At 40.2% G+C, this 27,332-nt stretch overlaps 1 protein-coding gene across 2 annotated transcripts in view; it reads right to left on the bottom strand.

Moving 5' to 3' along the window:
• Positions 1-18,517, bottom strand: part of ATP13A5 (ATPase 13A5) — a 115,672-nt gene extending 97,155 nt beyond the window's left edge. For both annotated transcript variants that reach the window (XM_081796604.1, XM_081796605.1), the window contains exon 1: positions 18,286-18,517. In XM_081796604.1, coding sequence (XP_081652730.1) covers positions 18,286-18,348 — 63 coding nt within the window. In that variant the 5' untranslated portion in view covers positions 18,349-18,517. The remainder of the gene's footprint in view (positions 1-18,285) is intronic.
• Positions 18,518-27,332: the final 8,815 nt, after the last annotated feature.

Below are 27,332 nucleotides of genomic sequence, written 5' to 3'. Positions count from 1 at the left end.
ATATTACGGATGTTCCCTTACAAGACCCTGATAGCATGTTTTCAGACGGCAGTAGTTTTGTGTTTCAAGTGCAAAGGCAGGCCGGCGCTGCAGTGACAACAGACCGCGAGACTTATGGCAACAGACCCTTCCCCCGGGAATTTCAGCCCAGGACGCAGAGCTCATCGTGCTAACAAAAGCCCTAAAACTCAGAAGAAACAAGTCAGTTAATATTTATATGGACAGCCGCTATGCTTTTGCAACCGTGCATGTACACGGATCCATTTATTAAGAGCGCGGTCTCCTCATGGCGGAAGGCAAGGACATCAAAAATAAAGCTGAAATTTTAGATCTTCTAGCAGCCATCTGGGAACCTGCGAAGCTGGCAATCATTCACAGCCCGGGACATCAAAAAGGCGACTCCCTCGAAACAGTCGGAAACCTCCTGGCTGATGCAGCAGCTCAAGAAGCTGCCCTAACTAAAAGTAAAAGTGCCTTGGAGATACCGATCTTGACAGAGCCTTTGCTTCCACTGGAGCCCAGTTACACTCCTAAAGATTTGGAGTGGGTTTCAAGAAAAGGGGGAAGTATGATACTGGGACGAAAGTGGTTTCAGGATCCTGAAGGTAAGATACTCTTACCCACGGCAATCGGGCCGCGCATGGTGTGTCAACTCCACCAAGGGACTCATCTGGGAAAACCAAGATGGTGGAATTAGTGCGGAAAAATTTCAGGGTGCAAGGGCCGGGAAAAGAGATTGAAGAGATGGTTGAAAGGTGTGTAAGTTGCGCCCAAGTAAATCAGGGTGCAAGTAAGAAGGTTTCAGAAGCTAAAAGAGATAGAGGAACTGAACCAGGCTGGTTTTGGGAAGTAGATTTTACTGAAATTAAACCAGGGAAATACGGATATAAATACCTGCTTGTTTTTGTAGACACCTCCGGGTGGGTCAAGGCGTTCCCAGTTAAGAAATTATTAAATGAAATAATTCCTAGATTCGGGCTGCCTCTGAGCATAGGATCGGACAATGGCCCGGCCTTCACAGCGCAGGTGTCCCAGGGTCTAGCCCGGGCATTGGGAGTAAATTGGAAAATTACATTGTACGTATAGACCTCAGAGCCCAGCTCAAGTAGAAAGGATGAATCGGACCCTAAAAGAGACCTTAACCAAATTGTCCCTTGAGACAGGTGAAAATTGGGTTGATGTCCTGCCTTTTGCCCTTTTGCGAGCATGTTGTACTCCATTTGTCAAGGGATTTTCCCCTTATGAAATTTTATTTGGCAGACCTCCACCTATCCTGCCGAAGCTAGGAGACGACGTAATGGAACAATTGGAACAGGACCGTTTGCTGGCTTTGCTCATGGCCCTGCAACATGTACAAAAGGAAATAACCAGGGCCTTGAAAGAAGCCTTTGCTCATCCTCCTGTTCTTCCTCGCCCCTTTCAACCAGGAGACTTAGTCTGGGTCAAGAGGCACAAGCCTAAAACCCTGGAGCTGCACTGGAAAGGACTGCACACCATGATCCTGATATGCCCACGGCCGTGAAGGTAGATGGTGTCCGAACCTGGATTCATCACTCTCAGTTTAAGAAAAACTGCATCAAGGCGGGAACACCCCAGACTGATACGAAACCAGACAACAAAACAGCAATGGAAGGTCCAAAGGCACCCAGAGGATCCTTTAAAGCTAAGACTGATGCGGGCATAATAATTGTCTGGGTTTGTATAATGATAAGTGTGGGGGACTGTATGGAATTGCATCCCCTATCTTTTTGGCCATACCAATGGGAACTCAGGGACACTGTCATGGGGTAGGTGATAGCATCTAATACCTCTTCCACTGTGCCTTGTTTTTTGTTTGATTTCTGTGACTTGGTGGAGGACTCATGGGGGACTTTAATTACTAATTATAAACAGCCAATGGGCTCCACTCCTCCGGTCCCCGAAAACTCCTATGTGGTTACCTATGGATGTGGACACAGGGATCAAGAACAAAAATTGTCTAACCTACCAGGGTTATACAGTTGCCTTGCAAATAGAAAGGTTGAATGTGAAGGAAAAGGCCAATACCATTTTGCAAAACGGGGTTGTGAAACGCTGGCTCCCTGGCTGGCAGGACAGGGCCATGACTGCTTAATCACCCGCCTTAGAACTCCAGATCCCGAACATAAGACTCAAGGAAAATGTAACCCAACAAAAATATGTTTAAAAAAGGCTTCTAGTTCCAGTAATTTTTCCTCTTCCTGGGACACTAGACACACTTGGGGGGGGGGGGGGCGGTCTCAGAATGTATGCTCCAGGAGTTGACAAGAGCATTTCCTTTACTATACAAAGTGTGAAAAGAAAAACTCCACCCAATCCGGTAGGGCCAAACAAGGACATGATTTTACACCCCCCGCTCTTTCCGACTGTCCCTTCCCAACCTTCCCTACGATCATGTGCCCCCACAAAGTCAGAATTACCAACAACAGGTCATATCCAGAACCCGTTCTCCCATGAGACGCATTGGTTAGATGCAGTAGATTCTATGTATGCTTGGCTACATTCATCTCACACCAAGATTGTACAATATTGTTGGCTGTGTTTAAACCCTAAACTCCCGTATTATGTGAGAGTGGCTACAAATGCCAGCATTGGACAAGACATAGACAAGCATGTCGTAAAATTGCTAAATCCAAGCATGACATTATGCCCTTGGGGTTCACGACCAATTTTAACCCTAGGAGACCTCCAAGGGCAGGGTTGGTGCATAGTGTCCCAAGAATATAATTGGCATACCTCCCTTTACAAAAACTCTTGTGCAGAAGTGTATATTCTAAGTAGATCAGATACTGATAGCCCCCCAAAATATAGCATACCAAGCCCTTACTGGAGCCTGGTTTGCTTGCTCATCAGGAATTACCTCCTGCATTGCAGCCACATACATTGGGGTTGGCACCCGAGAGATTTGTATCCTAGTTCATATTCTCCCACAAATATACCTATATAGCGAAGAAGCAGGTAGAGAAGAACATTTACTTCTGTTCAAAGGACATTCCAGGGTGAAAAGGGCAGCACCAGTCCTCATTCCACTCCTAGTGGGACTGGGAATTGTGGGATCCACAGCTATTGGAACTGCTGGACTCATTGTGGGGGACCAAAATTTCAAAACTATAAGTGAGCAAGTAGACCGAGACCTAGGCTACTTGGAAATTTCAATTTCTCGGCTGGAACATTAAGTAGACTCTTTAGCCAAGGTTGTATTACAAAACAGAAGAGGACTTGATTTACTCTTCATGAAGGAAGGGGGTCTCTGTGTGGCCCTCGGAGAAACCTGCTGTTTTTATGCCAATTCCGGAGTAATCTGAGACATTCTCGGTTTGGTCAGGGATAATCCTAGGACCAGGGAACATGCCAGGGAGGCCAGCAATAATTGGTATTGGAGTTTATTCTCTTGGCCCCCCTGGCTCATGTCACTGCTCACCGCCATAGCTGGGCCACTGCTATTGTTACTTCTTGGGTTAACCATTGGCCCATGCATAATCAATTGGTTAGTACAGTATGTCAAGAGGCAAGTTGGTGAAATAAAAATTATGATGATTAGGTCCCACGATATCCCCTTAGTTCCTAATGATGAATCAAGGGATTGATTCACTGGCAAGAAAAGGGGGAAATGTAAGGGCTAAATTGTAGTGTAGGGCTAACATGTAGCTTTAAAAATAACAGCTTTGTTCTGACACCGAAGGTCAAGAGAAAACAGCCTTGCTTTACTCTTGTAAATCACGTTTCATACTCTTGAAATTCAGGCTTTACCAATGAAAACAAAAACTCAAAGAAAGCATCAGAGGCAAGGTCAAGGAGATCCACTGGTTGCAACTTAGTGGCAGAAAGTTTAAAATAATCACCTCATTTGGCAACTGTTTCTAACTCATCTGGGAACTGTTTTTCTGTTCTGTTCCCAGGTAATGATAAAACGATGTGATCGGCTTTAAAAACTCTGTACCCTGGCTGTTCGAGGCCGCACTCTTATCAAGTGTTGGTCGTGATCGGTTGGCCTTGCCTCTCATTGTAATAAACTTTGTTGTGACTGCCACTGGTGCCCGTAGCATTCTCTTTCAGGAGTCGTGTGGATGCAGCAATATCACCTCTAGGGAATCCCAATTGATTCCTAAAAAAAAAACAGTTAGAAATGCATGCCTTACAGGGTACTAGTGCTCAAATGAGATAATGTCTCCTTAAGTGCTCTGCAAAGTAATTACAATTTTAAGAGTTCCTTTCCAGTGCTTCTCAGTTATTATCATCCACTTGGGAAAAAATGTTCATTAAGTTTAGCAATGCAGCCACTCTATTTTGAGATTATTCATGATAAGATTTTAATGTAACTCTAAAATGTGTTCACTCTGCCTCTAAGCGTATTTCCAGTTGGGTCTCCTTTCTCTTTTCCTATCTTCTTTTTGATTCCATAAACCTGTTCTAGTTTTATTTGTGAATGATAGTTTTATTAGACTCAAATAAAATGTATATGCCAGTTCACATATTATGTCATAAATATGCATTATTTCATATTTATTATATGAATAAATAACTATATGAACTAACTATAACTATATGAATAAATAACTAAGTTATTCATGTGGACTTATTGCCAAAGTATTCAAAGTAGAAGCAGAATGGTTTGGAACTTTAGGCCAACTCATAGGTTGAAAAAGCCCATCACAAATGCCTTTTCCTTTTTTGATTCACTTACATACTACAATGGCATTGGTAATCATAATTCTGATACCCCTTCAGTTCTTTTCTTTACAACATTTTTTAATTAAAAACAGAATTGACAATGCCAGCAAGATGGCAAAAAAATCACTATGACTACATACTGCTAAAACCTTAAAATTTGAATAATTCTTTAGAGAAAGCAAGGTGACAAATTATATCAAGATTTTATAAAGATGTTTCTATTTCTGGAATCAGTAATTCCACACTTGGAAATACACCCTAAGGAAATAATACACAAAGTAGAAAGTGATGTGTATAACAATGCTCAGTGCAGTATTATCTGTAATAGGAAAAGTTATTGGAAGAACCAATTAATAGCTAATGGCTCCATAAGATGTGGAACTCAAAACAGTGGGCTATAGTGGCACCATTAAAAACAAAATTTATGAAGTCAATGCAGAAATGTGAGCCATTGTAGCATTAAGTGAAGAAAAAAAGATAAAGAATAGATACAATAGACAGAAAACAATAACTTTAACCCAACAATATCAGCAATTACATTCAAGATAAATGACATTAATACCGTGATTGAAAACAAAGATTGTCTGAGATAGTAAAAAACCCACTATATGTTGTTTACGGGAGACACCTTTAAATACAAAGAAGCAACTAGTTAAAATAAGAAAGAAAGGGAAATATACAATGCAAAGACTAACAAAAAAGAACTAGTATAGCTATGTTAATTTCAGAGAAAATAGACTTTAAAAATAAATAAAAATATTTAATAATTAATTATAAATAAATAATAAATATGAGAGAAAGGAGGACACTTCGTAATCTAAAACAAAAGAATCAATTCATCAAGAAGAAATAACAATTTTAACTTTGGGGGCACTTATAAGCTGTTTCAAACTTTGTAAAGCAATAAATAGCACTTAAAGCCACTGTCATCATGGGAGATATTAACACCCCTTTCTCACTAACTAATAAGACCAGTACACCAAAAGAACAAAACAAAACAAAAACAAAAACAAAAAACTCACCACCAAAAGAATACAGGAAGTATGAACAACCCTATTCACCTAATTAACAAATGAAGAAAATTTTAACCCCAAACTGCATACTTCAAATTTTTCTCAGGTACACATGAAATATTTACCTAAATTGACGACGTTCTGGAACATAAAATGTGATGACATTATAATTAAACTAGAAATAACAACAGAATGGTAACTTAAAAATTCCCAAATGATTTGAAATTTTTTTCAAATAGCGTATTTCTAAGTAATAGAGTCAGGTGAAAAATTACAATAGCCATTAAGAAGTATTTTGAACTGAATAAAAATGGAAATTGACAAATAAAAACTTGTGGGATGAACTTAAGACAATGATTAGAGGGAAATATATAATTTTAGATGTGTATGTAAGAAAAGAAAATAAATGTTTGAAATTCAATGAAACAAGCTCCCAATCAAGAAGCTGTAGAAAGGAACTGCAAACTAAATCTTAAAAAGTATAAGGAAGGAAATAATAAAGAAAAACAGGAAAAAAAGCAGAAATGAATAAAATAGAAATCAGACTTACAATGGAAAAATCCAATGATGTTGAATTTGTACTTAAAAGTTAACTAAAATTGATAAATTCAGAAATAAATCACAATATTTTTATGGCTCTTAAAGAAAATTAATGTGTAACTAAAAGCTTTCTACAAAGATATCTTCAAGTCCAAATGGCTTGTGAATGCTTTCAAATATTTAAGTAGAAGTGATATCAATTTTGCACAAACTCCTTCATAAGTAGAGGAGGTGGAAACGTTCACAACTTGTTTCATGAAGTTAGCATACTCATATACCAAAACCCGATAACGTTTGTTAAAAGAAAGGAAAATTACAGGCTAAGATCTGTAAGAAACATAGATGAAGTAATCACAAAATATCTTATCCAGCTAAATCAGTGATATATATTAAAAGGTAATATGTTGTTACCAAATGGAGTTTGTTCTAGGATTGCAGGAATTTGAAAATCAATCAATGAATTTTGGTATGTTAACATTCAGGAGGAAATTTATAACGTCATAGCAATTGGTATAGAGAAATACTTTCATAAAGTTCAACACTAATGCATGAGAGAGAAAGAAGGAAACAAACAAACAAGGAAACAAAGAAAGAAGCCTCTCGGCAAACTAGGAATAGACAGAAACATCCTTCAGCTAATATCATGCTTAATAATGAAATATTGAATATTCCCCCTATGAAGTTATAAGTAAAAGATTACCAATAATCACCACTAATGTTTAATACAGTTCTGATAGTTTAACAGTGCAATAAGACAAGAAAAAGTAACAACATTTATAACTGAAACATAAGTAACAGTACTATATTATATACTTGATAGTTTCTAAAAAAGTAGATCTTAAATGTTCTCACCACAAGAAATAAATAGTAATTATGTGAAGTGATGGAAGTGTTAACAGACACTTTGATGGTGATCATTTCACAGTATTTAAGTGTACCAATCAACTTGTACACCTTAAATTTACACAATGTTACATGTTACATCGTTACACAATGTTACATGTCAACTAAGAAAAAAAAAGTACAGCTCTCTGTGTGAGTAGATAATATAATTATTAAGAAATCCAAAATAATGTACAAATTATACAAGTTAATAAGTGAATTTGTCAAGGTTGCTGGATACTGGGTCAATATAGAAAAACAACTGTGTTTGTAACAAGCAATTTGAAAATGAAGTTAAATGCCATTTGTAATATCATCAAGCCAAAAAAATCAATATACTTATAATAGTCCTAATCAAGTTAGACAAACCTCTAGACTGAAAACTGCACAATATTGCTGAAAGCACAGATCTAAATAAAAGGAGAGATATATTAAGTTTGAGGGTTAGCCAGGAGCAATCCCATTTATACTCACATCAGACATTTTGTGTGTGTGTGTGTGTGTGTGTGTGTGTGTGGTAATTGAGGAGCTGATTCTAAAATCGGTATGGAAGTACAAAGGACCTAAAGCAATCAAGACAATTTTCAAAAAGAACAATTGTGGAAGACCTACACTACCAGAAGTGAAGACTTACTACAAATTCCTACTAATTACAAGCCAAAAATGAAAAAAAAAAAAGAGAAACAAAATAGAGAGTCCAGAAAGAGACTCAAAGATATTTCATCGTTTCATTTACAAAACTGAACCATTACAATTCAGTAGGAGAAAGGATGGTTGGCTCAATAGGTAGTTGCTAGAGCAAAATGAACGGTGCTAGAAAAATGAGTTTTCCCCCCATTTTACACCATACACAAATTAATGGTGGCACATGTACTTAAATGTGATAACTAAAACAATAGATCATCTGAAAGAAAACATAGAAAAAATATTTCATGAACTTTAAGTAGGAAAATATTTCTTAAACAGGAAATAAAAAAAGATAAAAAAAGATATCTTACTTTAATGAAACTAAAAGCTTCTGTTTATCCAAAGGTCTCTGAAGAAGATACTAGCTATCTGTACCTATGTATAAAAAAAGAATCATATTTGGAAATATCACAAATGACTACGAATCAATAAAAAATGTAATGTATACGCAATAAAAAATGAGCAAAAGACTTGAACAGTCATTTTACAAAAGAGGATTTCCAGGATAATATTCCACAAGGTGCTCAATATCATGTCATTAAGAAAATGCAAAATAAAACTACAATAACATATCACAGCCAGAATAGCCAAGGCAATCCTAAAAAAAGAACAAAGTTGGAAGACTTCACCAGATTTGAAGACTTACTCTAAAATGACACAATGATAAAATGACACAACAATGATAAAATGACACAATGACATAGCCACAGTATAGCTAAAGTGGAAAAAACTGATTATACCAAGTGTAGATAAAAATGTGAAGCAATGGTACTCATATACATTGTTTTGGGGAGTGTAAATTGGTACAAACGTTTTGAAAAACTGTGTTGCTAAAGATAGGATCACTCTATGAGCTAGTAACTCCATTCTTAGATTTTTACACAGAGAATTGTATATGTTCGCCAAAAGATTTGCACAAGAATATTTGTATCAGTTTTATTCATAAGGGTCCCAAATTGGAAATAATCTAAAGGTACATCAACAAGAGAAAGATAAATATTGTGTTTTCGTATAACGTAACACTACAAAATAATTTTTTAATGTAACTTTTAATGCGAACAACAATAAATGTGAATTTCACATACGAGTAAATAAAGGATGGTAAATCAAGACACAATTCTATTTATAGGAAATGAGCAAAAATAACTGATAATAGAAGTCATTGAACTGTCTGTTTAAGATCAGTGCACTTTGTTGACACCACTGAATTTATATATGTCAACAAAAAGTAATAAAGGGAGGGTGTTTATTAGACACCCTGTTCCAAGTTGGTGGAAGTTACTTTAATTACTTTAATGGAGTTATATCGAGAAAGAGAAAATAACAGCAAAAAGTCACAGTAACTTTCAGAAATATGTAGCTCCTTGAGCAAAGATGAATAGAAACAGTATTTTTGCTTCCTTGATAAATTGGCCTCATAAACCTTGGTAAATTTCCTATCATGTCTGTTTTCCCAAAGGTTATAAGCTAGATGTGGGACTTGAAGTTTCGGTTGAATCATTCTTTCATCTGGCATTCTTTTTAATCAAATCCTCTCAGTCAGCTTGCCAATGTTTGTGTAATTTGAGTTTATCCTAGTGTATGTCTCCATTTTGACCAATGAATCTCAAGTATAATTTCAGTGTTCTCAATGATTATTCTTCTGAGGCAGTTAAGAGTCACTCAGATGTCTCCAAAGTACTGAACACCCATGGGTAAAATCCACTAAGAAGTGCAGGGTAGAGGAAGGAATATGTGTGCTGTTAAGAGGAAGGTAAGTAGAATCTAGAGGCCTCGTAAATGTAAAGACATTGGGAACAGAGAGAGGAAGGATCGGAACCTCAAACGCACTACATGTAGTTCCTTGCGGTAAAGTGGCTTTTGCCACCTATAAGCTATGTGACCTCAGGACTTACCTTCTCTAAGTCTCAGTTTCCATCTCTGTACGTAGGGGATAACAGCACACACCTGGAAGCATAGTTGTGAAGAGTAATAGAGGTGGAAGGTGTTGAGCACAAAGGAAGCTTTCAATCAGTGTTAACAGGTGATCTGATAATTGGTTCAGCCAAAGGTGGAGAGAGTTTTTGGTTTTGAGTTGTGAGATACTGAAACAAGGTTGGTAATGGGAAGCGGCTGTGTTCCACAGGGTGAGGAACCCGGATCTACCACCTACTAGTGAGTTGAATAGCACAAAGGTTGCGCCATCTTCATATAGACTTGATTTCTAGTCTCTGTTGCCAGTAATGTTCCCTCACTTTTTTGTTTCCTACTAGAATTCCATGCTCCCAATACCAGGAGAGGTACCACATTTCTAACGGTCTTTTCCTTGGCCCAAAATACAAAAGGAAGCAGCCTGGATTCGGAGTAACAATGAAATATGCACGTGCCTTTCAACAGAGGTTGCTGCTAAAGGGCACAATTTAGAGCCCTATCCAGGTCTATCAGCAGAACCTCTGTTCTTTATACCCCACCCCATTGCCTTCTAGAAGCTCTCGCTTCTGCTCCTTGCTCCATCACTTACTAGTTAATATGATCTGGGTAAATGATTTAAGTTCACTAAATTTTTAGATTCCTCATGTGAAACTGTGGCTGCATGAGAAAACTCAGCTCAAATCATCCCTCTACCACTTAACCCCATATAAGTCGTCGAGCAACCCACTTTATTTCTTCTGATGACTCACTTTCCCCTTCCATAAAGGAAAATATCAGTATCTTCCGGGTTTGTTCCAAGAAACCAATGAGTTAATGCATGCAAAGCATTTAGCAGGGCTCTTGAAACATTTCAAGTATGTAGTATACATTAACGGTTAATATTAGCTTGAGTAATGCACAGGTCAACAAAATTTCAGTAGATTAAAAACGGCTAGTCCCATTGGAGTCATTGTGAAATGATTTGACCATAGGCAATATTCAGAACTAAATGCTATTTGAGAAAACCATTAAGTTGTATTTCTAAAAGTGATTGATCCAATGGCTTAAGTGGAATTTTTGCTTTTCCCACAGAGCACGAATTGTCAAAATTGAAGTCAAACACAGGCCAAAAAGTAAACTGCTCACCTTCGTGATACATGAAACTGGGAAAAGAGCTTTAAGATAAACGCCAAATTGATTGAAAAACTAACTAGCTTAGTAACTAATATATAATATATATTATATGAATCATGCATTAGAAATTATATGTACATATGTATTATATATATGCATATATATGTATATATACGAGCATACACACACACACAGTACAATCATCTTCACTCATATAGGAGGAAAACCGTGTAATAGGGGATCCTCCCCCCCACCCCGGGTAATGTGACTTTGCATATGTTACTTAACTGAGCCTCATTTTCTCAGTATAAAATGTATATCTGAGTGGCTAGCTCATGGGGATTAAATGAGAACATACAATATGGAGTTCTAGTGCATAAAAGGCACTTTTAAAATCATTTTCCTTTCTTTTTTAACGTTTTATTTATTTTTGAGACAGAGAGAGACAGAGCATGAACGGGGGAGGGGCAGAGAGAGAGGGAGACACAGAATCGGAAGCAGGCTCCAGGCTCTGAGCCATCAGCCCAGAGCCCGACGCGGGGCTCGAACTCACGGACTGCGAGATCGTGATCTGAAGTCGGCCGCTTAACCGACTGAGCCACCCAGGCGCCCCTCCTTTCTTTTTTAAATAAGTAGGTCTTATAATTACCATCAGAGATGGAACTAAGATTGGCCAAATTCCGCAGGAAAGGAGAGTTACAGGGTGCAGCTTCATCTAAACATTGTCTCTTCCCCCGAGTCCTCTTTTGGAGAGCTCCTCTTAGTTGGGGCGCAACCGTCCCCCAGCTCTCTGCTTATTTTTGTTCCTGAATTTTCATTGCATCTAGAGCACTAGCATTTGTGTGTGACTGGTGTTGTGAACAGGTCCTTTTGCATTTTTGTAAACGCTTTTATTCTTATGCTCACCTTTCATGTGTTTATCTAAATATTTCTTTTCAGCAATGTTTAAAGTTTACTTTTATTTATTTTGAGAGAGAAGATAGAAAGAAGTGCAGGAGGGGCAGAGAGAGGGAGGCAGAATCTCAAGTAGGTTCCGCCTTGATGCAGGGCTCCGTCTAATGAACCGTGAGATGGTGACTGGAGCTGAAGAGTCGGAAGCTTAACCGACTGAGCCACTCAGGCGCCCCTGCTTATCTACATATTTCTTGCGTACTTACCATGCACAGGCACCGTAGTATGTGACTCAACTCTTTTAGAATGGGTCTCTGGGTTACAGTTTGCAACACATTCACTTACTCAAACCCACATTCTCGCAGCACCAAGTCAGTATTTACTCAACCAAGACATAACATAAATAATTCTCAGTACGCTAATTACCTCTGGGAATGGCAATGCCAGTTTTTTGCTGTGAAGTGTTAAGCCCTTCCATGCAGAGGTGCTCCAATAGCCTTAGAGTAAGTTAGCTTTTTCTGGGCAGGCCTCAAACTTTCCCTTGAACCATGGCCAAGGAGATGATACCTCTGAGTCCTTTTATGGGCCAAGAATTCATCGTGTTTGTCCTTTTTCTCAAACAGCAATCACAGCACCATGTTTCCATTCATTATTCACAATCTACCCTTTGTCATCTTTATCTGGAGACCCAATTGTGTTCCTTTGTGTGATAGGTGAGTGAAGGTTCTCCTCTGCTCTCTTGTCTCCAACTCTGCCGTGTTCCCAGGTTCTTTTCTTTAATGTTAGGGTAAATATCTCTGGTTCATGGATCATGTTAACATTTTAAGCCTACTTGTTAATTTTGAGAGAGAGACACAGAGAGCATGAGTGGGTTAGTGGCAGAGAGAGAGTGGGATAGAATCCTAGGTAGGCTCTGCGCGGTCAATGCAGAGCTGGATGAGGGGCTCGAACTCATGAATCGTGAGGTCATGACCCGAGCCGAGATCAAGAGTTGACGCTTAACCAACCGAGCTACCCGGGTGCCCCAATTAATGGATCATGTCAGTATAGTCATTGTTCCTTACCCCTCTATTACTGCTTTGGTTTGGCTGCATGTAGTAATTTGTGTTAGTCATCACTGATTAACAAGAAATTTTAGTTATAGTTTCATATATCTTGTCCTGTGTTCACGCATGGAGTGTCCCTTGAGCAGGGGGAGACAATGTCTTGGGTCACTTTCTCTTTTGTCTGCATTTGGCAATCAGAGCTAACCTTTCTCAAGCACTTACTCAGGTACCATTCAATCCTCACAACTACTCCATGAAATAGGCGTAATTATTTATGAAAATAGATACTATTATTCACAGTACTTATAAATTATTGTTTGTAGATCAAAAAATTGAGTCTTAAAGATGTTCAAAATAATTATTGAAATAGGTCAACCTCTTAAGTCTTCCCTGTACGCTTCTTTCTGGAATAAGAAAGGCCCTTTCCTCTTTAGCAGTGTGAATCAAAACCCAATACTGAAGAGATGAACATATTATCACTCTCAGCTCCAGACATTCCCATAAAGTCAACTACTCTAACAAAAGTGCTACTTCCTGGAAGTAAAAGTGCAAGTAAGGACTTTTGTTTGATGCAGCTAACAGCAAAAAAACAGAAAGCGTGAGTCAAAAAGTAATGAGATGCATGGGCTAATCAGCAGAGGCCATTTCGAGAGCCAGAATTTGCCTTAGACCAGGACATGGGACAACATGGCATGTTCTGTTAAATTTTATTCCTGAAATGAGGGCATCAATAATACAAGAGGGGTATCTCAGAAATGATATGGTTCAAATTCCTTTCCTGACAAAAATAGCTATAGACCATCCTTCACAATGAGCATCTAGAGGCTACCAAAGTTAGGCTGCTCACTAATTTATAGGGCTATACCTTCCCTTGTTGGATAGCTGTGGTGTATTAGTTTTTATTGCCACATAACAAACTTAGTGGTTTAAAACAACACAAATCCATTATCTCGCAGTTTCCGTGGGTTAGGGGTCTGACTGTGGATCCTCTGCTCGGTGTCTCACAAAAAGATCAAGGTGTCCTCTGGGCTGTGTTCCTTTCAGAGATCAAGGACCTCTTTCCAGATCACACGGTTATTGGCAGGATTCAGTTGTTTTTTCTAGCACCGAGAGAGAGAGACCACCACCCCCCCCTTCTCTTGCTGGTTGTAAGCTAGAAGTTGCTCTCAGTTCTCAGTTCTTAGACACACTCAGAGCTCTTACCACACAGAGCTTTCCATCTTCAAAGATGCAATGGAAAAAGCTCCCTTGCATCAAGCCCCTATCATGCTCTGAATATCCATAACTCCAGAAAGAACACAAGCTCTTTTCTGTGCTCACCTGATCAGGTCGGGCCCACCTAGGCACTCTCCCTTTTGATTAACTCAGCTGAGTCTATGTTGATTACATCTGTAAAATCCATTTTGCCACACAACATAACATAGTCACAGGAGTCACAGCTCATCATATTTATGGGTCCCACCACACTCAACTGAAGGGAATTATACAAGGGGAAGAGTCAATGGAGAGGTATCATGTTAAGATTCTGCCACCAAAGATGGTTAGGAAATTGTCCTGTAATGAAAATAAATCAGGCTGGATTCTGCCAACTTATACTCTGTTCTCCACATCAGCCTCTCAACTATTGGAAGACAAGTGCCTTGATTATTCTTTGGGTAACTATTCCCAATACCTTTTAAACGATTCTATTTTTTTTTTTAAATTTAAATCCAAGTTAGTTAACCTATAGTGTAACAATGGTTTCAGGAGTAGAATTTGGAGATTCATCACTTACATACACCCAGCACTCATCCCAACAAAAGTGCCATTCCTAATTCCCATCACCCATTTAGCCCATCTCCCCATCCAACACCCCTCCAGCAATCTGCAGTTTGTTCTCTGTATTTAAGAGTCTCTTATGGTTTGCCTCCCTCTCTGTTTTTATCTTATTTTTCCTTCTCTTCCCCTGTGCTCATCTGTTTTGTTTCTTAAATTCTACATATGAGTGGAATCATACTGTATTTATCTTTCTCTGACTGACTTATTTTGCTTAGCATAATACATTCTAGTTCCATCCACATTATTGCAGATGGCAAGATTTCATTCTTTTTGATCACCCAGTGATACTCCATTGTGTGTGCGTGTGCACGCGCACGCGCGTGTGTGTGTGTATACTACATCTTTATCCATTCATCAGTTGATGGATATTTGTGCTCTTTCCATAATTTTAGCTATTTTTGTTAGTGCTGCTATAAACATTGGGGTGCATGTGCCCCTTAAAATCAGCCTTTTTGTATCCCTTGGATAAATACCTAGTAGTGCAATTGCTGCATTGTAGGGTAGCTCTATTTTAAATTTTTTGAGGAGCCTCCATACTGTTCTCCAGAGTGGCTACACCATTTTAAATGATTCTTGTTTGTGAAATCCAGATATCCCTCTAAATACACTATACTTCTTGTTTGAATCTTAGAATTAAATATAACTCCCTAGAAGTTTCCTAAATATTATAGATTATAATAGAACTGTTATTTCTTCTATTATGCTGAATGGGCTTCTAGTGAGACATCCAAGTACTAATTTTTTATAGCTATATCATAGTGGTAACTAAAAATTCAGCCATGACCAAATAAAGCACTTTAATTACTTTTTCACGCATAGCTACGAAGCCCAAGTCATTGATATCCCCACCTTGTAGTTTGAGAATAACTTTAAACACAAACTCAATACCGAGGCCTGTTACACCACATTGTCAATTTCTCTCTTACAATCAAGTCTAGAAAACTTTTTGAATCTTGGTTCTGTCGCCTATATTGTTACCTTTCCCTCATAGTGGGGCGTCAGTCACAGATTAGATAAGCTTGCCTTCATCCAAGCTGTTAACATAAATTTTGACAAAAGACCCGAAAGAGGCCAATAGGGCGTGATTTTTGATTTTCAATTTTAATCCTTTGAGTAGGGTTTGTGTGTGTGTGTGTGTGTGTGTGTGTGTGTGTCTTTAAATTAAAGATGAGGAGTACATGCTGTTGTTTAAAATAATTCAGGGGCACCTGGGTGGCTCAGTTGGTTAAGCATCCAACTTTTGCTCAGGTCATGATCTCATGGTTCATGGGTTTGAGCCCTGCATTGAGCTCCATACTGGTGTGGAACCTGCTTGGGAATCTCTCTCTCCCTCTCACTCTGTCCCTCCCCCCACTCATGCTTTCTCTTTCTCTCAAAATAAATAAATAAACTTTAAAAATATATTAAAATAATTCAGACATTCCAAGAACCTGATTTTTCTTACTAATTCATCACATACTGTTTGGTTTCGTAATGGTAGCTCTCAAACAATTATCACTCCCCAAGTTTAATCAGACAAAGGGAGGATATTTCCAATACTAATTTCACTTACTATTTGCAAATTTCCCATAGTAAGTCCTGCCTCCTTGGATGTAAATGAACTCCTTATATTTTCACAGCACTTTCCACATTTCATATATGGGACTCGCAAAACTTTCAAATCAGAGGGGTTACGTGATACTGTTTTCAGGCAAACTAGCAAGGCCCCAAAAGGTGTCCACACTCGTGGTTAACAGCAGATCCTTGACTAAAGCCCAGATCTGTGGTCTTAGAGTCCAGGAATCCTTCACTGTTTCCCAGAAAACAAATTAATGAAGTGAAGAGCTCTCCTGTCAAAACTGTATCTTCCACACCAAGTAGCCCTTTCCTCCCCTGGAGCTGCTCCCAGTTGTAATGTTGACATTTAGTTGGCAGGCGTCAGTAAAGAGGGGGAGAGCACCAGTGGAAAGATTGGCTTTGCAACTCATGTGAACAAAGCATCTCTTGTGTCTCAGAGGCAGAATCAAGACCACCTTTAGAAAGCAAATGCAGCACGAATGGCCTAAGAGAACCCTGAATCAACGGCTGACATGCACACTGTGTGCCTCAATACATGCCTGGCTAAGGAGAGAGACCTATGCACCCCATGTGATTCAGAAAATTAAAGTACTAGGCTAAAGACTTTATAAATACATCACAGAGTTAGAGAAAAAATAAAGAGCGGCCAAAGATTTTCATGAACAGTCATCTACATGTTGGGAAAAAAAAAACATCAAAACTGGCACAGAGCTGTTTAGTAGTGAATACAGGTAAGCAGGTTTTAGTTCTTTGAATCCCTTCAAGATTTGAAGCATTATACCATTGTCCAGATCAGTGTGGTATGATAATAGAAGTCGCTGATGTGAACCATGTTTGTAATTGAAATTTCCTAGTGGACGCATTAAAGAAGTAAAAAGCAGATTAAATCAATTTTTATAACATATGTTATGTAACCCAACATATCCAAACTATCATTTCAAAGTGTAACCGATATAAAAATTATTGAGCTATTTTACTCTTTTTTCTTTCACTATCTTCAAAATCTGGTGTGTATGTTACACATAGAGCACATTTCACTTTTGTCCCACTATTTTGCTAGCATTCAAGAACCATGTATGACCAGGGACTGCCTTCTTGAACAGTGTAGGTGTACGTGAAATCACTTATTTTTATTAGGTTAACAAAGAAGGGTGTGGAGAGAGGGTGGGTGTGGATTTCCCACAGATCTCATGGGGAACTGGAAGACCAAGCAGGAAACTGACACCCTTCTGCTATGTGACCCACATCTCATGGGCCCTTTCCGTCTCCAGTGTTCCATCTCTGTCTGGGCCCCCATTCTCCTCCTCTCCTTTCTCATTGCCTACCTGCAGACACTATTGCAGTGTGAATAGCATGGAGTGTGAAGGGGGAAGAAGGGGGCTCGATTTCCAGCCTGTCCCTTGTAGACTGAAGACCTTTTACAAGTTACTTAACCTCTTTGATCTCAGATTTCTTTCTATGAAATAGGATTAAGTCCTTCATCACTGAATTCTAAGCATCAATTAAAATAACAAATGTAAACTTGTCAATCCCAAACAGACCCTGCAGTTTCTAAGCTTTTAATGATTATTTTTCAAGATGGCTATAAGTTTGGTAGAAGAGGCAGTAGGGAAAGAGAACTGGAGAAGTGAAAACTTTTTAAAATATATATATATATACTTAATACCAGGCCACAATGTTCTCTTTTTTTAGTACTTAGTGCTTAAAACCTCTCTATACTTTTAGCATAACTTCAACCCAAAGCACACCGAGCTTCAGTAATACAGATATACCAAAAACATAAGAATTAACAAAAAACTTTCAGGTTTTGCTTGAGTTTGTCCAAGTAGATGGAGACCCAGATGATGAGGGGGAGACCCCTTCCTGAGCACGATGTGGGATATACACTGAATACTCCACAAAATGTCTAAGAAGGAAAGTTCATTCTGTCTGATGCATATGGGGTTGGCAAGAACTCCATCATCTAGAAGACAGTCTTCTCAGCCCGTTCCCCAACTATAAAATTGTGCCCTTGGATCTCAAGGAGCCTTACAATAATTAAATCTCTGCAGTTCCTAAAGCCAGTACCACTACAGTTGCACCTACCCATAGCCTCAGATACTTTGAGAAGTCCGTACTCCAAAAAAGGGAAGACTCACCAGTTCATTCTCCTCTCCTTGGTTGAGCAGAGCCCGGTGGTCCTTCTTACTCTTCTCCTCCATCTAAACCAGACTTGTTAGGGTCCCTCCTGACTAACTCTTTGGGGAAAAGTCAAAGCTGCTTGAGCCTTATGTGAACTCAGAGCAGTCACTACTTGTCACTGCTTTCTCAGGTGCTTTTAAAATCTCTTACCACAATCCTCACCTATTAGGCTAACAAAGAAAAGAGAGGAAATACTCTCCTCAGCCACAGGATTGGCCCATTCATCTATCCGCTTAGTGTGTTTCTTTTTTTTCCCCCCTCCCTGGTGTTTATTTGCTGATGTGAGATGTGATAGGCTCTAGACTTAAGTTGTTGAACCAGAAAGATTAATAATTTCGTGCACTGCCCGTAAGTATCTCAGCCAATGAAAGAGAATGGCCACTTCACTAAAACCCCAAGGCAAAAAGATTAACTAGTTAGAGATGAATAAAAACCCTGTGGAACTTCGGGATATGGATATGTTGGGGTGACAATGAGAATCTAAGGAAGGGGAGTTGGGTTCATGATGGAGAATGTAGCAATCATTTTGGAATCAGGAAAACTTGAACTCTAGTACCTGCTCTACTGATGAGCTTGAGCAGATCACTTAAAATCTGAATTTTAGGTTTCTAATATATAAAGTGTCAAAAATAATTAAATAGTTGATATGACGATCTAAGATATTTGTAAAAAATCAACAATAGCACCTGTCACACTCAATAAAAGATAATCATCGTCACCATTATTGTAACTCTAATGAAGAAAAAAGAAGTTTCTAATAATAATCTGATTCCTTTCACTTTCTTTTTTTAGTTTGTAAAAAGTTTTCAGATAAGCATATAATGCAGGAGGAGCTAGAAAGGCTGATTATTGGGGATATCATCTAAATTTCCACAATTGTATAATTACCACTGAACTTGATATTTTTATCAAAAAATAGGTGCACTGGGATCCACTCAAAGTTTAAGTTGTTCATAAGAAAGAATTTTATCTTTTTTTTTCTTTTTATTGCATCTAATCCACTGAGCAAAATCCTTGCCACTTTGGCTATGGAAGAAAACTTACCAGGAGTGAAGACTGCAGAGGATGACGCTTGACTCTCTCTTCTGCCTAAGAGAGTCATTGGTTGCCTTCAAGGGAACCAGTGCTGCCTTGAAGTTTAGGACAATCCAACGTGCTCTCTGGCCCAGGAGGAAGTGGTTGATGGAAACAAACAATTACAGCTTTGCATGCCAGAGAGGCTGCTGAAGTGCCCACACTAAAGAGAAATATGTGATCACAAATGTGGCATTTTAAGTGTTACCAATCTGAGGTAGAGCTCAGATTTGGAGAAAGTTGTCCTGGGTTTTAGTAAAACGTAATCAAAGACTTGAGGAGCAGCTGTCACTTACTTCTTACCCATCCACTATTCACTCATATTTCTGCTAAAAGAATAGCTCCTTTGTCTGGGCAGTCTGACCTCAGCTGAAAGCACCAGGAGGAGTCACGATTTACCTAAGAGTGGGCATGTGACCCATTTCTCAACAGTAACGTGCAAAAGAAAGACAACTAGGGACAGAGATCTTCTGGAAAAGATGAAACTATTGATGAAAAAGAGAAAATAGCTTATTTTCTATCTTTTACTCCCTTCCTTTGAAAGCGATAGGTGAGGATGTGATGCTTGGAGTATGGCAGCCATCTTTCGATCATAAGGAGAATGAAAATCACCATGCTAATGATGGCAGAGCAAAGAACAGAAGAGCTTAGATCCTTATGATACCACTGAGCCATGGCACTAAGCCTGGGACTACTCGCTCCAGACACCTTGTTCCAAACTTAATGAGACGTTCTTAATAAAGCTGCTGCCGTTTGTGGTTTCTGCTACTTACAGCCCAAAGACACAAAAATGTAACACCCATCACAACTCTGTTCAACACCTACTCAGTAATTGCATGTTAAACAACAGATACTCCAGACATTCGTGCTAGGCCTTTGGGATTTAGTGGCAAAAAGGAAAGTCACTATCCTGAGGGAGTTTACGGTTGCTTGGGAGAAACAGACAAGTGAGCATCTGCCTAAGTAGAAAGGATCTAGAACTCAGAGTGAATGGGATAACAGCTTCCTGAAGGAAGTGGCATCTGTGCCGACATTGCAAAGATGAGTGGAAGTTAACCAGGTGGAAGGAATGGGGGATAGAGCTGGGTGGTGAGCACCTGTTAGGCCAGAGAACAGAAGGACAGAATGTGGGAAAAGATTCAAGAGAGGTGAGAAATATAGCCTGTGTAGGGTATCAAGAGAAATCAATGACTTAAGAAGAGAGGCAGAGAAGGGATGCACAGAACAATGACGATGGAGATGTAAACAGGGGTGCACCTGGCCTTGAAGAGCTTATAAATCAAGTCAAACTGGTTGGTCCATTCTTTGAGTGGATTGCATGTGTGCCCGTGCATGTGTATGTGTATGTGTGTGGGTTCATTTGTTTTGTTTTGTTTTGTTTTTGCTTAGTATGTGGCTAAAGAGTTCTCCTTACTAGCTAGACCTGAGACCTTTCTACTAATGAACATTCTTTCCATTCAACATAAAGTCTTTGTTTTTCATGTTTACTTGCTTATTTTGAGAGAGAGAGAGAGAGAGAGAGAGAGAGAGGAAGAGAGTGCAGGGAGAGGTGGAGGGAGAGAGAGAGAGAGAGAGAAAATCCCAAGCAAACTCTGCACTGTCAGTGCAGAGCCCATTGTGGGGCTCGAACTCATGAATGGTGAGATCATGACCTGAGCCAAAACCCAGTATTGGATGCTTAACCGACTGAGCCACCCAGGCACCCCCAACATAAAGTCTTCTAATAATTACAACTGTTCACAAATGGCCCACAGTTCATGAGCTTCCGAGCCCTAGCGGTGTGCATGCTGACATTTGGCCTGCTCACCATACAGATAATTGAGTCACCAGGTCAAAGTTTGTATTAGATACTCTTGAGGTTTTGTAAGTACTGAGCTGTTGCTTCAGCCACCAGAGGACATGCTCTGCAGAGAAAATAATCACATCTGCCTTAAACCCTAACTCCCAGAGGATCTGCAACTGATAAAGGTCAAAGGATCCACTGTCAGATGTCCATAAGCCAGATAAAGCCAGTCACACTCCTGTGGCTTAGCCAGCCCCTTGCAGGCCCAAGTGTGGAAGAGTCGCCAGTTACGTTTATGTGTGTAGCAGGGAAGTGGGGCAAGGGTGAAAGGATCTCTGGTGCGAGAAGCCACATCAGCATTAGTAGGAATGACTTCCTCCAGGCTGCACAGCCATAGTGCTCAGGAGGTGATAACTTACGTTGGGACATTGGGACGTTAGGACTCTCGGATCCTTTCTATCTGAAGGCAGCAGATTCTTGATCCCCTGTGGCTGGAAGCAAAACACAGTTCATCCCGTGAACCCCGAAGGCAATCTCCTTACTAATGACAAGAAGTTGTCACCACCATATGCCATAAGGTAAGGCTTCCAGAGACAGGAGGGGAGGGAGGAGCAGGATGAGGAAATGCAAAAGGAAAGGGAGGGAAAGGCTCACCTCACACACAGTCCTGAAGAAATGATTCCCCTCAGAGGCCTAGTCTTAGACCTTACAAGGACTTACTGTTCAGAGTAAAGCCAGAGGAAGTATAGAACTAAGAGAGTATCATTTCCTCCCACAGTCCCTGACTCAGAACGCAATTTGGTTAACTGTTCAACTCTTGGTTTTGGCTCAGGTCATGGTCTCTTGGTTCATGAGTTCAATCCCTACATCAGGCTCTGTGCTGACAGCCTGCAGACTGGGATTCTCTTTTTTTTCCCTCTCTCTCTGCCCCTTCCCACTCATTCTCTTCTTCTCTCTCTCTCTCTCTCTCTCTCTCAAAATAAATAACCTTAAAAAAAACCCACAAAACTTAAATTTTAAAGATATTATTCAAAGTCAGCAATATATTTCAAGTATCAACTAAAATTTGCACTTACTATACAAAAATATTTCAGCTCACAACATGTACCTTGCTTTATTCTTTTTGAAGAGCCTTGGAAGAAAAAAACTAGATAACCAAGTTGAAGCCAGTGGATGGAAATCTGATCGAGCTAAGGAATTAGATTTTATGTGGTTGGCAAAAAAGCATCCCTTAGAGGTGTACAATGACTCACCGACCTGTTCAGCTCCATTCCATTCTGCCCACACAGGTGAAAAGCTGCCATATGCAATGCACTGTTCTAGGCCCTAAAATGAGAATCTAGAGCTGAATGAGCCTCAAACCCTGCCCTTGAGCTCAGACTACTGGAGTCATGTTCCAGAATCTAAATCTGTATTTTCTGCTTTCCTCCAGCTGCTCTTGTGACCCATGTCACAAAAGGGCTTTGACAAGCTCATCTTTCATCCACAAGCTCAGTTCCAACTAGTCATTGATATGTTAACCATTCACTGCTCAGCTAGATCCTTTGAGGTGTCTTCCTCCTGTAGAAACTGGATGATTCAGAATCTGTTGCCAGAAGTTATGTTTGAAAGTCACTGATTGTTAGAATATCTGAACTTATAGTAGAAAACAAGGCAGCTCAAGGATTTCTGATTAGAGAATGTGAAGCAAGGGGGAAAAGGTATTCCACCTCCCCCACTTACAACTGACTCCTGATTCATGAGGTTCTCATTTCTGCTCTTGTTCCAAGCCTGGCTGCCCATTCAGCTGCCCTCTGTAGGGGACAGAGACACAAGTTAGGTAGCTGGGCCAGCTCTTCCATGGCCCTCATGGGGGTCAAGTATGAGAGCCTGCATCAAACCTTAGGATCTTCTTGGTTTTGATTATAAAATTAGTTGGGGCGCCTAGGTGGCTCAGTCGGTTGAGCGTGCAACTTTGGCTCAGGTCATGATCTCACACTCTGTGAGTTCGAGCCCCACGTCAGGCTCTGTGCTGACAGCTCGGAGCCTGGAGCCTGCTTCGAATTCTCTGTCTCCCTCTCTCTCTTCCCCTCCCCCCACTCATGCTCTGTCTCTCTCTCTCTCTCTGTCAATAATAAATAAACATTAAAAAGAGTTTAAAAAATTAGCTTCAGATGCATTGCAGATACTGTAATTTGGTGTGGAGGATTGAAAGTTATTCTTTCTCATGCACTTGCTTATGCTGTGATTTTAAAAGTATTGTATCTTCAGTAATTGAATAAGTATTAATTGACTTAATCTGTTATGGAGTCGATTATATTTTCCTAATGGTTTATACGTCCAGGTTTGGTAGCCCTCGTGGCCCGTGGGTTCACCAACTTTGCTCTGGGGTCCATTCCCATAGCATTTTATACATAAGTCAGTAACAAAACTCTTACCACATTCAAGGGAAAGGACCGTTCTTCAAATCCCAGCATTAAGTTCAGGGAGTGGCAGATATGGTAGGTGCTCAATAAATAATGTGTAAATGAATAAATCACTCTGTCCCTGCCTAGAGAATCTGCTTTACAATATTCCATGTTTCAGATTGGGCAGATGTGTACAGAGTTTTTCCTTTAGGATGGTCATTGGCAGAGTGGAAAACAGAACTAGAGCAGATACTATCTGTGGTCTGGTTAAATCCCTGTGGATGCCTTTGAAGCCTCAACAGGTGTTTGCATGTTCTTCTAATGACCTGCAATGGCCATTCTCTGCAGAGGATTGCCTTTGAGCCCTTTTGCCTGTCCCAGCAAAGACCCCAAAGTGCCTGGAATTTACTCCCCACCCCCACTCTCCCCAAGCAGTCCTGAGCCAATGATGAAGGCTGAGTCTGAGCCTTTTCTCCCTTGCCAAGAGTTAGGACACTGAGGTGAAGTTTGCACTCCCAAGCTCCCTGGCAGCATCAGGTTGAGGTTAACACTTTGCCAAAAATCACATTCTTACTTGTCTCTTCTTCCACTACTTTACCAGTTTCTCCTGGAACAGTTCCTTAATAAAATATTTGCACATAAATCCCTGTCCCGGTGTCTGTTTCTGGGAACCCAACTTCAGGAAAGAACTAAGGCTTCCTGGTATTTGTATCCCCTGAATCTACGTAGGTACCATCAACCCATTTCTATTGGGGGGAAGGAAACCACCGGCTATATAAGCAGATTTCACCTTCTCATGCCCTCACCTGGCTTTTACCCAGCAACCTCACCTCAAGGCCTCCAATTTCTTCTCTCCCTGCTGTAAAATTTTCCATAAAACGCCTGAGTTTAGTTTTACCATTTTTTCTGCCTAAGGTTTTAAAAACTTTCCAAGAGAAGTCGTAACTTATTTTATGCTGCTGGAAATGGATTGACTATTGTCAAGGACCTTAAACTTGCCAAAACTTATGCCACATTGCCCAGGGTACTCTGTGTATTTAGTAGCTGCGTAAGAACAGAATGTCTGTGTAATTTGATATTTGGGAGGGCTTTCCTGATGACTGGTCACAAGAACAAATCTACACCGACTGCCAGTTGCATGGCTTGTCAGCTGAGCACAGTAAATGCCAGTGAGAATGATTGTCAAGTGTTAACTGTATTTGTCAGGTAAGTCACCAACTGGAATCTGACTAGTGGCCAAAAATGCCCCGGTGCTGTCAGATCACTACCATGGTGAACACTAAACCCCCACTCCTGCCTCCCTCATTGCTACTGACAATGCTGATGACCACTGAGACCAGTGATGGATGCTGAACAGAAGGGCAATAGCATTTCTGAAATTGATGTTGTCTCCGCTCAAAGATCAGGGTTTCGATTATATTTGTCAATCCAGGAGGTTTCCCTGGGAAGAAAACAGCCTGGATGAGGCCAGACGATTACAAACATAGGGAATGGGGGAGCCTGGGTGGCTCAGTCGATAAAGCATCCCACTTCAGCTCAGGTCATGATCTCCCAGTTCGTGGATTCAAGCCCTGAGTCAGGCTCTGTGCTGACAGCTTGGAGCCTGGAGCCTGCTTCAGATTCTGTGTCTCCCTCTCTCTCTGTCCCTCCCCCACTCCTGCTCTCTCTTTCTCTCTCTCTCTCTCTCAAAGATAAACAAACATTAAAAAATGAAAAAAATCAAGGGCACCTGGGTGGCTCAGTTGGCTGAATGTCCGATTTCTGCTCAGGTCATGATCTCGCAGTCTGTGAGTTCGAGCCCCACGTCGGACTCTGTGCTGACAGCTCAGAGCCTGGAGCCTGCTTCGGAGTCTGTGTCTCCCTCTCTCTCTGCCCCTCCCCCACTCATGCTGTGTGTGTGTGTGTGTGTCTCTCTCTGTCAAAAATAAATAAACATTAAAAAAATTAAAAAAAGAAAAGAACAGAGGACTTAGAGTTTTAACAAAGAGCAGGGATAACTGGACTCATCTCAAGGGAGAGAAGTCTGTCAGTGGGGTTTCTTCCCACCAGAGTCTTTTATAACATGGAGTAGAGAATGCAGGGTGATAAACACAGTATTTCCAAAGGAATTACACCAAAAAAAAAAAAAAAAGTTCTCTCCCCACTGCTGGGTTGGCAGGAAAAAATTGTAGATGTATCTCTATGGGGACAAGGGCAAGATAGCACATTTAGGGACAATCTAAGTTATTCTTTTAGGATCACAGTTCCAACACCTTATTCATCATCAGAATCACCTGGAGAGCTTGCTAAAGATACAACTCCTCTGGACTCATCTCAGAGATTCTGAGTGAGTACGCTTGAGGTTGGGCCCAGGACTTTATTCCTAATAAGCAACTTGGGGATTTTCACGATGGCTCAAGTTTGGGGACAAGGTTCCACAGGAAGCCTATAAATTGCTGGGAACTATTTCTTGGATAGAGTGAGCTAACACTCTAATGTTAATAATGTCTAATAATGGGATGGCCAAGAGGCCAACTAAACACTACCTATAAATATGCCCCAACTTGGACTCCCTTGCGCAGGTCTTTGCATCTCATTTCAAGATCCAGTAGACTTCAAGGACCAACTGTAAAAAGCCTTCACCATAGTCATATGCTGGGATGACAAGGCCACAAAACGAGGTCTAAAAATAAAGTTGACTCTTTTGAATTGCAAGTTACTGATTCTATAAACCAAGGCTGGAAGTAGGTCATTCTCTACCTCATTTTACATAACAATCAGGGGCACCTGGGTAGCTCAGCTTCTTAGGTCAAGCACCTTTAGTTCAGATCATGATCTCATGGGATCCAGCCCTGGAGTTGGCTCTGTACTGACAGTGTGGACCTAGCTTGGGATTCTCTCTCTCCCTCTCTCTTTCTCTCTGCCCCTCCCCTGCTCATGTTCTCTCTCTCCCTCTCAAAAATAAATAGATACCTAAAAAATAACAACAAATAAATAAATAAATAAGAATCAGCAGACTACATAAAAAAGAATAATTTTAAATAATTAGTCAATTATGGATAATTACGTTTTAATTAAACTAGAATTACACTCAAGTCCTAGAATTGTGTGTTCGTTAGTTCGTTCCTTCTTCATTTATGCATATTCTCTTATCCTCCTTTACTGATTCACACAACACATTGAAGAGCTATACTATGTGCCAGGCCAAGACTTAAGGACCCTCCTTAAAGTTTTAGAGATGAAGGAAAAGAAACTATTGCCACATTTAATTTTCTTTGACATCTGCAGTTATGAAGAAGGGCGTAAATAATATTCACGTGCCAATAGTCAAGATGTAGACACAGTGACTAATTTGCTCAAGTCGCAAATCAGGAAAGTCTGGATTAGAGTTCAGAAGGGTGTGATGCCTAAGCTCGTACTCTTAACTGACATATGCCATTGCCCAAAAGGAAATTTGAGGTTGGTTTTCTCTATCCGAGTACTGTGTGGTTACTGGTAATGGGGTCAGACATGGGGCTCTGAATAAGAGCCAATGACTTCAGCTGGCAAGACTGCTGTGTCAACAAAGCCAGCTCTGCCCTCACCCCAGCCCCAGGTGCACGCCCAGACTCCTGCTGGCTGGAGCCACCCCACTCTTCTCTGGGACACTTGTGAACTTTCCCCACTGTGCTAGGCAGAGCTGTGGGTGGATACACAAAGATTTGGCCTTTCCCAACTACCACTCTTGGCATCCAGACCAAATCAGTTTCTGGGATCCATTTAGGGAGGATCCAGACCTACA

This window comes from Panthera onca, chromosome C2 (assembly GCF_046562875.1).
Source record: "Panthera onca isolate mPanOnc1 chromosome C2, mPanOnc1 haplotype 2, whole genome shotgun sequence".
Classification (NCBI taxonomy): domain Eukaryota; kingdom Metazoa; phylum Chordata; class Mammalia; order Carnivora; family Felidae; genus Panthera; species Panthera onca.
This window is presented reverse-complemented; position numbering and strand designations above follow the sequence as displayed.